Raw genomic sequence first — 12,651 nt, 5'->3', positions numbered from 1 at the left:
AGTCAGAAGAATTTGGGGGGATCAAGACACATATCTTAAGTTACCTAAAGATCCAAGTGATTTCCTTAAAGATCTGAAAGTACTATTGACTAAGGGTAATGATGCAGGAGTACTTACAGATAAAGAATTTGATTCTATTTAAAGACCAACCTGACTTCCAATCTTTTATTTCCTTCCCAAAATACATACAGTAAGAGCTTGACGAACCCTCCAGGGAGACCCATCATTTCTGGAATGGACTCCCTTACATCCAATCTGTCTGCTTACATAGATGTATATCTTCAAAAATATGTAAAATTATTATGGTCCTATCTAAGGGACAAAACAGACATTTTGGCAATATTGGAGAATCGGCTATGGGAGGACGGACTTTTTCTGGGTACTTGTGATGTCACCTCCCTTTATACTTCTATTGGACATATACAGGGATGTGAGGCCATTGGAAAGTTTCTTTCTAAGAATGTAGAGACGTAATATATTCAGGCTGATTTTCTTCCTGACAACATAGGGTTAAATTAGACCACCATTATTTCTTGTTCAATTAGATATTTTACCTCCAGAGATGTGGAACCGCCATGGGCATGTGGGAGGAGGATAGGATTTGGTCCTGTTGTGGGACTCTGCGCGAACTTCGTCCTGTGATGGAGATTCATAGATGATGTCTTCTTTATCTGGAGAGGGGACGAGGGAAGTTTAATTGATTTCATCGAATATATTAATGATAATGAATTAAATTTGAGATTCACATGTAATTATAGTATCAAACAAGTAGATTTTTTTGATCTCACCATTTATATTGAAGGGAATCAAACAGATGCAGCGGCCATTATTCGATCATCTACATAGGTAAATCATGCACTATGCCGCGTGGTGGTCCAAGATGGTCTGCTGCAGACATATGGCCCATCGGATTAACACAGCAGGGGTCCCTGCTGTGTTAATCCTACCGGAGTTTACCAGTGTGTAAAAGACGCACAGTAAGAGATAGGCTGAATCAGTCACTCTAACTGCGTGTCTCTCAAAGGCGATCACAGAGTTATTATTTCATTTAAACATTACAGTAATGTAGCAGGGGGTCTCCGGAGCGGAACCGCATTGATTTCAGGACACCCTTCTTACTGAGATACAGGCACCGTTATGGGGTGCCGGTATCCCTGCCATGTTAAAATCCTGTGGGTCACGTCACCGTGGGATCTAACAAAGCAGAGGGATACCGGCACCCCATAATGGGGTCTGTATCTAGGAAGTAGGGGGTCCCAGAGGATGAAATCAACTTTGTTAAGCTCGGAGACCCCCTGCTCACGTATACTAGTATCAAACACCTCCCCGCCCCCAATAAAAAATCATTACCTTAGCGGATAGCTACTAAGGTAATGAAGCTGCTTACATTTTATTTTTATTTATAGTGTGCATGAGCAAGGGGTCTCCTGAGTTGAACAAAGTTGATTTCATCCTTGGGGACCCACAAATTCCTCAGACAGGCCCTGTTATGGGCCCCAGTATCCCCCTGCTTTGTTTAGATCCCACGTTCACATGACCCACATGATTTAAACATGGCGGGGATACTGGCACCCTATAACGGGGCCTGTATCTCGGGAAGTAGGGATTCCCCGGACCTGAAATCAATGCGGTACAGCTCCGAAGACCCCTTGCTACATTAGTGTAATATTTTAAATTAAATAAATCCCCCGTGATCTCCTGTGAGAGGCGAGCAGTTAGTGTGACTGATTCAGCCTATCTCTTACTGCGCATCTCTTACAGACAGCAGACCCTGGTAGGATTAACACACCAGGGACCCTGCTATGTTTAATTGATGGTCCATTAGTCTGCAACGGCAAATATTGAAAGAATCTCGGGCAAATCTCGAAATCCATTTTGAGAAATAATCGGATAATGGCAGCTGCATCTGTATTAAGACAAAAACTTTTGTCAAACCAGTAGACAGTAATAACTATTTATTACAATAGAGCTGTCATCATCGAGTTTGGATCAGGAATGTCCCCTATGGACAATTTAGGAGAGTCAGGAGAAAATACCAAGAGCTTGATGTGTTTAATGAACAATCTTAATTTCTCCAGGATAGATTTTTGGAAAGGGACTATGAAACAGATATTGTTGAAGATGCTATTAATAAAGCTCGCTGTATGGACAGGATTGACCTGATGAAAATGAATAAGAAAAAAGTCAGGTCTGAGAAGAATAACTTTAACTTTGCATTTCTCACTCATTACAATAGACAAGCCGACAGAATGAAGAGTAATATAAAAAGACATTGGCATATCGTGAGAAATGATCAATCCTTGGAGAAGTAGTCCCAGCAAATCCCAATGTGATTTTTAAGAGAGCAAACATCTTGAAAAATAAACTTGCTCCTAGTGCATTGTCTAAAATAAAAAAACAAACTAATAATTGGTTACCGCAGATCAAAGGTTTCTATGGATGCACCACATGCAAAGCCTGCCGTTTTAGAGCCATAGATAAATTCGGATTTGTCTCCAATGTCACCAAAGAGAGATTTGAGATTACCAAACATATCAGTTGTCGAACATATTATGTTATTTATTGTATTGTATGTCTTTATTTATATAGCGCCATTAATGTACATAGCGCTTCACAGTAGTAATAAACGTGGTAATCAAATAAATAACAGATAATATAAATAACAGATCATAGGAATAAGTGCTTTAGACATAAAAGTAACATTAAGGAAGAGGAGTCCCTGCTCCGAGGAGCTTACAGTCTAATTGGTAGGTAGGGTAGAACGTACCGAGACAGTAGGAGGGAGTTCTGGTAAGTGCGTCTGCAGGGGGCCAAGCTTTATGTATCATGTGTTCAGAATATCCACAGTGCTATTCATATGCTTCTTTAAGCAAGTGGGTCTTAAAGGTGGATAGAGAGGGTGCTAGTCGGGTACTGCGGGGAAGGGCATTCCAGAGGTGTAGGGCAGTCAGTGAAAAAGGTTTAAGGCGGGAGAGGGCTTTAGATACAAAGGGGGTAGAAAGAAGACATCCTTGAGCAGAACGCAAGAGTCGGGATGGTGCATAGCTGAGATGTAAGGAGGGGCAGAAGAGTGTAAAGCTTTAAAAGTGAGGAGAAGAATGGAGTGTGAGATGCGGGATTTGATCAGAAGCAGGAGAGGGATTTCATGAGGGGAGATGCTGAGACAGATCTAGGAAAGAGTAAAGTGATTCTGGCAGCAGCGTTTAGGATAGATTGTAGGGGAGACAGGTGAGAGGCAGGAAGGCCGGACAGCAGGAGGTTACAGTAATCAAGACGGGAGAGAATGAGGACCTGATTCAGATTTTTAGCAGTCGAGCAACAGAAGAAAGGGCGTATCTTTGTTATATTGCAGAGGAAAAAGCGACAGGTTTTAGAAATGTTTTGAATGTGAGGGGCGAATGTGTGAGAAGAGTCGAGTGAACGCCCTTGCGGGTTACAGTCCATGGGTAAAACCACGAGACCCATCAAGGTAAGAGTACTAGAACATGTGAGCAACATTAGGAGGAAGGTTACCACACACCTTCTGTCCAACCATTTTCTCACACACCATCAAGGGAATCCTACTGGTTTGAGCATGTGATGTCTCATTGGAGGGGAGGGGATAGGAACATTGAGCAAACCAAAAGTTAGACTTTTTGGATCTATAAGTTAAAAACGTTGGTACCATCTATGTATGGGGGAGTACATAGGAATGATGTATATTTATGATACTTATTTTTATACTCTTTGACCTCTGTCTTTTTTATACTGTGATGTATTAAATTATGTATTTTATAATTATGTTCATTCATTCCAGTTAAGCATTGGTGTGCTTATTGCACTTCAGAACCAATAGAGAGGGCTCTCTGTACTGCTAGGTGGTATATACCCCGCTATAGATGTAGGTGGGAGTTACTCCTGAGGAAGCTGTCAGTTAGAACAGCGAAACATGTAGAATGTGTAGCTCAGCTGTGTGATCCGGAGAGAAGAGAGTAGAGCACCCTCTGACCCACTGACGGATGAATCACTGAAACTGGAAGTGACGTCGGAGGCTATGATGTATGCAGATGCAATCGGAGGCTCAGACGGACGAGGAAGTGGTGAGATCGCTACTCACCACACTGTGACACTGTCTGTTCTATCTTGCCTGTTTATCAGCACCTAAGTGTAGCTTCCCCAGCATCCCCGTCTGTGGGAGCTGTTGCTCTGGGCAGACCATTTGAGGCTGCCCCAGAGGTACCATAGCACTGGGGTCCCCCAGGCCGACTGCCTGCTGATTTGTCTGGGAAACCTGTATGCAAAAATCTTCCATGAACCGCTTCATCCTCCAGCCTGATGGCTGCACTCTGCTGCCAGTCAAGCTGCATCTCTGCACCGCTAGTAGCTGCTGGAGGGACCGCTGGCTGGGTCCTCTGCTTCTCTGGCTGCACAGCTTCTGTCTGTTCCTTTGCTTGGGCTAGCCTGTCGGCCCTGTAGCTGGGGAACGTTGCCCTGGATTGGGGTTACTCAAGCAGGATACTTTGGGGCACTCCATCCGCGGATGGTACATCCAGTCTCCCAGGGAGCACCGGCCCTCGTGGGCATCCCCTGCCATCTTGGTGGCCAAGAGGCACCCGTGTAGTGTCATACTCATCCAGCACAGTCGCTCTCACAGAGGCAGGTTCGCCGGCAATGTCTCGGTCGACCTCAGCCTCTCTGGCTCCTAGCTGACTCCACCATGGCTTGGTGGATTGGGAAGAGTAAGCTACTGGAAGTGCTCGGCTCACCCGCACTGTAGCAGGGTTTAGGACCTGCTTCTTGGGCTGCACCAGTAGTAATCAAACTGGCGCAGGTCCTGCAGGACCTCACCAGATGGACAATGTGCCAGCGAAAGTCCTCGGTTATGTCTGGACCATACGCTGCAAGGACATCTGCATAAACACTCTCCGTAGCAACATACTCATACCACTCCAGGTCCTCCGCAAGGCCCATCGTAACTCGGCAGCACATATCTTGCGCCCCGGGCAACTAATGATTGTCGGTCCCAGGAAGAATAACGTCCTCCTGGACCAGACATCTTCAGATTTACCCAAACTAATATAAATGTGATTTGAATAGTAAAATATCAGGTTTGTACAACCTTTGTCTTGAACACCTTGTCCTGCGGTCTTGACAATTCAAGACCGTCTTTGAGCTGTGATTTCCCGCAAGAGATCCCAACACAAAGCCTAGAGATCCCACCACTATGCCACCAGAAAAAGGCTGTCATGGAGACTAGTACTTTTACACCGAAACCACCATGATCACTAGCACCAGACAGGACAAAGTTTTTGAATAAAATGGGGTTTATTCTGGCATGCCAGCATACAAAACAAAGATGTACAAAACAAGATGCAATACCAACTGAGGCCCTGAGGAGTAGACTCTAGCCTTGCTAGGTGCAGGGGCCTGCTTCAAGAAGGCTTGCCCTGTCCACTTCTCATACAGGATATCAGAGGGCTGATCACACAGCAGAGCCTCTGACACGTATCCTCAGCTTATCACTGTCAAGATCAAAACTCCTGCACAGAATGACTCTCAGATAGTTTCTCAGATGCTCTGAGGTGCTCTCAGATGTTTTCTGCACTCCTTCCCAGCGTATATCTCTCTCAGATGCTCCTCACACTCCTTCCCAGAGTGTCTCTCTCAGATGTCCTCTGAGGGAATCTCCACACTCCTTCCCAGAATATCTCTCCCTCTATTAGTCTCTCTGAGGAAATCTGACTTCTCTGATCAGCAGCACCCCTGATTGTCCACTCTTTCACACTCACCATATGTCTGTAACACCTCCACGCTACCAACTATTGTCTCAATACACATTTATCTGCAGGAACCTCAGCTGATTAAATCACAGAGTCACCCCCAAGAAATGCAAATCACATTACAAGTCTGGTATCTTAGAAATAAGTACATACAGTCACATAATCCAATTAACACTTTACAGGGCTGACTCCCACATCACATCACATTGCTTACACATAGATCACAAAACACTTTACCTCATATTACTTGCTCAACTAGACTTGGGGATTGCATTAACAGGGAATAAAGTGCTTTGGAATACATTATCACATACATAGTGCATTATACATTCCCTGTTCTACCCCAGATATTAAATACATTTGGTTGAAATAAGCCTCACATATGTTGTCAAGTTACAAAGATTTAGGGGTAGCTAGCTGGGCTGCATCCTAGTTTTGTGATGCCAGCTACCCCTACCGTCACAGTACCTTATGCATGTCAGGCCACGGATCCCATGCCAATGTCGGTGTATTACTCCCTACCTCTGCCCTGCGGTCTGTATCCTGTTTGCAGTCAGCAACATTACAATGCCATGATCAAAATAAATCTCAGAGGAGCTCAGAAAAACAGTTATTGATGTTTATCAGTCTGAAAGGGTTACAAAACCCTTTCTAATGATTTGGGGCTCTGCCAATCCACTGTAAGACAGGTAGTCTACAAATAGGGAAAGTTTTAGACCACAGAGTCTACCCAAGAGTGGTCGTCCTACTAAAATCTCTCCAAGAACAAGCTGCCAAATTAATCAGGAAGTCACAAAGAGCCCAAGAGTAAGATCCAAGGATCTTCAGGTCACTCTCGCCTTGGCTAATGTTAGCATTCATGACTTGTGGCAAGAAGCCCTGAAATGTCATTGAGTTGAAGCAGTTCTGTAAGGAGGAATGGGCCAAAATTCCTCAAAACCGATGTGAGAGACTGACCACAGTTACAGGAAATGCTTAGTTGAAGTCATTGCTGCTCAAGGAGTGCTACCAGGTACTGAATTTAAAGGTTCACATACCTTTGCACCCATGGATATTGAATGTTTAATCATTTGTGGATAAATAAATGTTGGAAAAGTATCATGTTTTTGTGTCATTTGTTTGAACAGGTTATCTTTATCTATTAATAGGACTTAGATTAAGATCTAATAACATTTTATGTTTGAAATATGTGAAATATATGAAAATTCTAAGTAGTTCAAAAATGTTTTCTCTCACTGTATGTGTGTATATATATATATATATATATATATATATATATATATATATATATATATATATATATATATATATATATATATATATATAGACCATACGATACCGGTTGCAACACGACATCAAGGGACAGCACGCAGGTAAGTAAATCAAAAATGGTGCACCACCTTGAGAAAGGTCCCACTGGGGGACCGAAACATCGTTTTTTGTGTCTTCTATCAAATATAGAACATTTTTGATTTACTTACCTGCGTGCTGTCCCTTGATGTCGTGTTGCAACCGGTATCGTATGGTCTGTTATTGCTTTATGGGATAAGCACCAAAACTTATTTACTTGCATATGGTGTGCCGTCTGTGCATTGGATTCTATATATATATATATATATATGTATCAGTACCGTGTTAGCCGAGCTTCAATAGTCAAAAAATAAATAGATGATACCGTTCTGTGGCTAACAAAATGCTTTTATTTGTGCGAGCTTTTGAGATACACTGATCTCTTCTTCCGGCGATGTTACAATGAATGAAGCAAGCAAAGGGTATAATTAAAAACAGTGTCTCTTGGAATGTTATCTGTGATTGTCTTTCTACACCCAGTTTCTGGATGTATTTTTGCTATCACTAATACACTTTGTTTTTCAACATTGAGTGTTGTCTCTTGTTTACCAATCCTTGGAACGGTAACGTATAACTATATATATATATATATATATATGTGTGTGTATTTCTATATCTACACATGAGAATGTATAAGATAAATAAAATATAGGCATTCATTCTACAAAAACTGTCTAGTTTGAAATTCTGAAACTGGCTATTACTTACAGAAGGAAGTAGACATAAAGGGGATAATGCATGAAAGTGCAACAGTGCCAATCAGGCACAGAGACTCCAAGTCAATAGGTATTTCTGTGTGCTAGTGCCCGGTTCAGACATAGATATATCTATATCATTTGTTCACATGCCCCTGTTTCTTTGACATACAAATTTTAGTGCTCACAGGCACTACATTTCTTGATCCAATGTTTTAAAAATAAAATTCAATTTTATGTGTCTTTTCTTAACACTTTTATTATTTCAGGGGTGACGGCACCTACTTCCACCAGCAATGCGGATGTCCCTCTATCCCAGCTGTCCGTGGCAGACCTACCTGATGATACTCCAGTCAACGTTACCATCACAGTAACAGCAACACCGTAAATCCAATGTAAAGATCTCACACTGGTGACAATCAAAGTTCAAGATCCGTTGTTCAATACTGTACATGCTAGAAACATACTATATTAACATTTCCTTCCTTGGGGCCCATCCATAGTAGGATTTCAACATGATGTGAAATAGGTATTTACAATAAATTTTGCAATGTATAGAGTTTCCAACATGTCTATGTAGTTTTGTAAAAACGATTCACAAAAGCATATAATAGCGGTTGAATTTGTATGTAAATGTATTTATTTGGATCATGATTACTATATTTTGTATTTTCTTCTATTGTAAAGCTCGTGCATATTTATTATCATGGGAGCATACTGTAACTTCAAAATAATCTATAACTGCTCAGATTAGAAATGCAACATAACTAATACTGTATATAGCAGAGAATTATAGTCATATGCAGAAGGCTTTTCCTCCTTGTGTTTGCATTAGTTGCCTTATAGAACCTGCATCTCCTTTTTCACTATTCGCACCAGGCCTCCATAGCTCCAGTTTACTGTACAGTATGTCTCCATATACACAGTGGGAACAACTAAGGCTAAACCAGTTATTGCACTTTAATTCCTGTATGACTATGAGCAAAAGAGGAGAAAGGGGCACTAATGTGTATTATTAATTAAATATAATGGTAGATCAAATAGCATACACTCCTTCAGCCAACAAGAGAGGGTCGCCCAAACCCTAAAGAACAGTGGAAAAAGGAAACTGGCGCATGGAGAGTACAATTAAAATTCCTAATGAAAATAACAGTGGTGGGACTGAAGAGAAATATAGAGGACAGCAGATACAATTTTTTTTTAATGTAATAAAACAAACAGTATGACCTTTGTCACTGAATTGATCTATTCAGTATAAGCCTTTACTTAATAAAATACATCAATACATATATATAAAATAATGAAAATAGAAGATCCCAATAAGTGACTATTACACGATAGGTACAGTAACCTGTATGTTTGGGGATATTCTCTTAGGATGATTGGAAATAACCCAAAGGGAACAGAAAGCCCTATTTGTAAAACTTAGGCTGGAATGTGAAATAGAATAAATTCTTCCCGATGTTGGTCTTTCTATAATTAGATTTTCAAATGTCGAATGGTTTGAAATACATTGACCTAATTGGTATCCATCTTACCTTAGTATGTTCTATGTTGTTCCAATAGAGTGAACTTGGCATGTATGCACAACAATAATTTTGATTGTAGGAACCCTGGAAGTATATATTTTTAGTGGACACACATACTAATGTGTTAACGGTATAACACACTATCTCATACACTAGCCCAGCGCTCCGCCCTACCTTCACACTCCCCTACGGGGATTTTTATCTTGTTTCATATATTCACTGTAAATAATTATACACACTGTGTCACTCAATAATTGAATGCAATAAAATGTTATAATTTTGTTTTAGATACTACATACTGATCTTACAGTCTGTCTTACAGCCACTACTGAAAATTATCTGTTGGGCGACTGCTGTCCTCTATTAAGTTTTTACTATTATACTTTGAGTGCAATCATTTGGAGGATCTTTTCTGATACTTGGGGATTAATTCTGTATACACAACTCTATTTGACCATGTCTACGGTGGCATCAATTCCTGTATCGGAGATTGTTGTCAAAAGAACCTGGATCAAAGATGCAATCCCTCATAGGTCCAAAGTAAACTAATGGTATGTTTTATCATATAAATAAATGTAGGCAATCGACTCAATTGTTGTAGAAATGAAACATGTAAAAATATTTCTTAAATATTTTTTTACAACTTTTATTGTCTCTATGATAACCAAATGCTTTGGATTATGTATACAATCTTCATCTAATCTCTTTTGTGATAACTCTGTTTGTAAACTTGTATGCAAAGAGAGATTTGTTCATTCAGAGTCATTCTGTGCGATGTTTGACTAAAGATGCATAATTTGTTTAAAGAGAATAAGAGGAAGAGAAATAATTACTGAATAACATGTAAATTAATCGAACCCGGAACATTTGCAATGGACTTATTATTTTTCATACTCTTGATGTTAATAAGTGGAAATATTACCTTAGAGGAAATTGAATCTTTAAAATTAGAATTGCCCCTTTAACAGCTTTCTTACATTCAGCACCTGCATACATTGATACTACAGAAAATGAGTGTTATCTGTGTATATACTAATATCATAATACATATCAACCTATATGTTGCAAATTCTGTTCCATAATTTTATCAATAGTGTAATTTCTTCAGTGACCCTAATCAAATGGGTATTATTAACACTCAGAAGTTAAACTACGATGTCTTGAAATCCTTCAAAGCATTTTATCATTTCTATGGCAACAGATGTTACAATGTGACTGCATTATAAATTCCCTTTTATATTTCTTGCATACATGATTCATTAAGTTGCATACTACTGTATACGCTGCAAATTAATTGAAAAAAATATCATAAATTGTAAACTGTATTAAGGAATTCTAATGCAGACTAAGTAATAGGTCTTTTCTCAGTATTGATGTTCAGAATATTTTTAGGGGAATATTTTGATAAAGGGAGTCCGCAAAATAATGTTAATGACTGCTTTAAGTGTGACATGTTTGTGGTACAAATAAAATGTTTTATGTGGTCAAAAACAGAATATGTTTTGTTTTATTTTCATGGAGGGTGTTTCCATAGAAAACAGTTGGGGAATTTTGAACCATACTGTAATGTAGCCTAAGTCAGTGTAACTCTACATAAACTGTACAGGGATTAAAAAATTGTAAAGCTTTGTTACCGCTACTTAGCTTAGATATCCAATGTTGGATATTGTAACAAGGTCTTTTTAAACATTTTTTTTTTTTTTTTTAACCATTTCTACACCTAATTTTTAAACATGACCAAAGGTGATAGAGTAAACAGCTCAGCCAGGAGAACCCATGACTTACTCATACCTCAATCCTCGGGGGGTGCGTTTGAACCCCTTAAACCAACCCTTCATTAAATAATACACATACAACTAGTATGAAGAAACAGGTCTCGGCTTTTATTAAATATAGACAAAATATACCAAAACTAGTGCACCCTGCTCCGTAAACAATCCATAAGCCTGAGGGATACTCCCGGATTGTACCTCTATTTGCCAATAGCTGCCTAAGCCACTTGGTCCAAACCAACCCCACCCCTGGAAAGTCACTGTTATACCGTCCGCCCAAGCCAAGTATGACCCCCACCTTCACCTAAACGACTACTGAAGATACCTTAGACCATAATGAGCCAACTTCTGCCAGGGTTCCTTCTTACTCTAATGCCTCCCCCTCACCAGGAAGGGCATTTAACTGACTTAAACTGCCCTTGCAATCGCCACCAAACTAACTGCCTTCTGACTGCAAACTCAAATTTATATGTTGTTCCCAATATCGGACGTATGGACCCCATCACTCCTAGACGAGACTACCTGCCCACCTTCCAGAACTGCATGCCTCAAAGTAACATGTTCCATCACAAACTCAGTCATTGACTTGTTCACCTTTCCCTAGAGCACTCAAATACCTTGGTATTCCTAGCCCCTGTCCACACAACACTAGGAGCTAGCACTACACCTCTTTGTATCAACCTCAACAAATCCAGCGACTGTGCTGCCATCACATCACTCCCCCACATGTAAAACTATCACCCTGGGCAAGCCAAAAACACCCTTACACCTCCAAACTTTTGTCGAGCTGTGATACCCTCATCTTAGCAAACCAAAGCAAACCCCTGAAATCCAACAGCTTTCCTCTGGGCATTTTTTAGCTCTCTGTGTGTTCACTCGGGAACAACTTCAAATACAAATAAAATGGCACTATCTCAAACAACAACCTCACAAAACTTTGAAACCTTGCAGAAGACCGCCTTTGTGCATGCATAATAGCCCCCTCACTCTGATTCAACCTCTGATGCCACCCCAATAACCACTCATAACACCTACAACCGAAAGAAAAAGGCCAAACCAAACTACCTCTCTACTAAGCTGCTGACCAGCCCCCATCTCCCAGTTGACCAACTGATCCCTTGTCCCATTACCCCATGGACAAGCCATCATTCCTACTGTATCATTCAGATTCCAGAAATGTAACAATTCCCCCAACATAAGCTATGTATAGGTAAGAGGGAGAAGGGTGCTCCAACCGCCGGGAGACCTAACAATCAATCAATAAATCTTGAAGAACTCCAAAATAGACTAAGACGGAGTGGGTATACAGTATTTCCAAATGGCCTGTGAGTCACCAATATACACCAAGATCCACAATACTGGAGGAAGCGTAATAATGCTTAAGTCACCTCACGTGCACCTCATGGGGATGATCGAGGTAAAGGTTCTCATCTATGATTGGTCATAAAGAATAATCAAAGTATTCTTACCCACTCCTGTAGTCTCTGGTAGTTCACTGTGGCGTGCCAGCCGTAGAGGTAGAGATCCAGAGCAACAAAAAAGAAGA

At 40.5% G+C, this 12,651-nt stretch overlaps 1 protein-coding gene across 1 annotated transcript in view; it reads left to right on the top strand.

Moving 5' to 3' along the window:
* The window catches only part of VSIG10L2 (V-set and immunoglobulin domain containing 10 like 2), a 97,963-nt gene extending 87,156 nt beyond the window's left edge, over positions 1 to 10,807 (top strand). The window contains exon 13 of the mRNA XM_075606608.1: positions 8,074 to 10,807. Within this exon, the coding sequence (XP_075462723.1) occupies positions 8,074 to 8,192 (119 nt within the window). The 3' untranslated portion in view covers positions 8,193 to 10,807. The remainder of the gene's footprint in view (positions 1 to 8,073) is intronic.
* The last annotated feature ends 1,844 nt before the right edge of the window (positions 10,808 to 12,651 follow it).

This window comes from Ascaphus truei, chromosome 6, assembly GCF_040206685.1.
Source record: "Ascaphus truei isolate aAscTru1 chromosome 6, aAscTru1.hap1, whole genome shotgun sequence".
In the NCBI taxonomy this organism is placed as follows: domain Eukaryota; kingdom Metazoa; phylum Chordata; class Amphibia; order Anura; family Ascaphidae; genus Ascaphus; species Ascaphus truei.
Note: the sequence above shows the minus strand (reverse complement) of the source record. Positions and strands in the feature narration are given on the sequence as shown.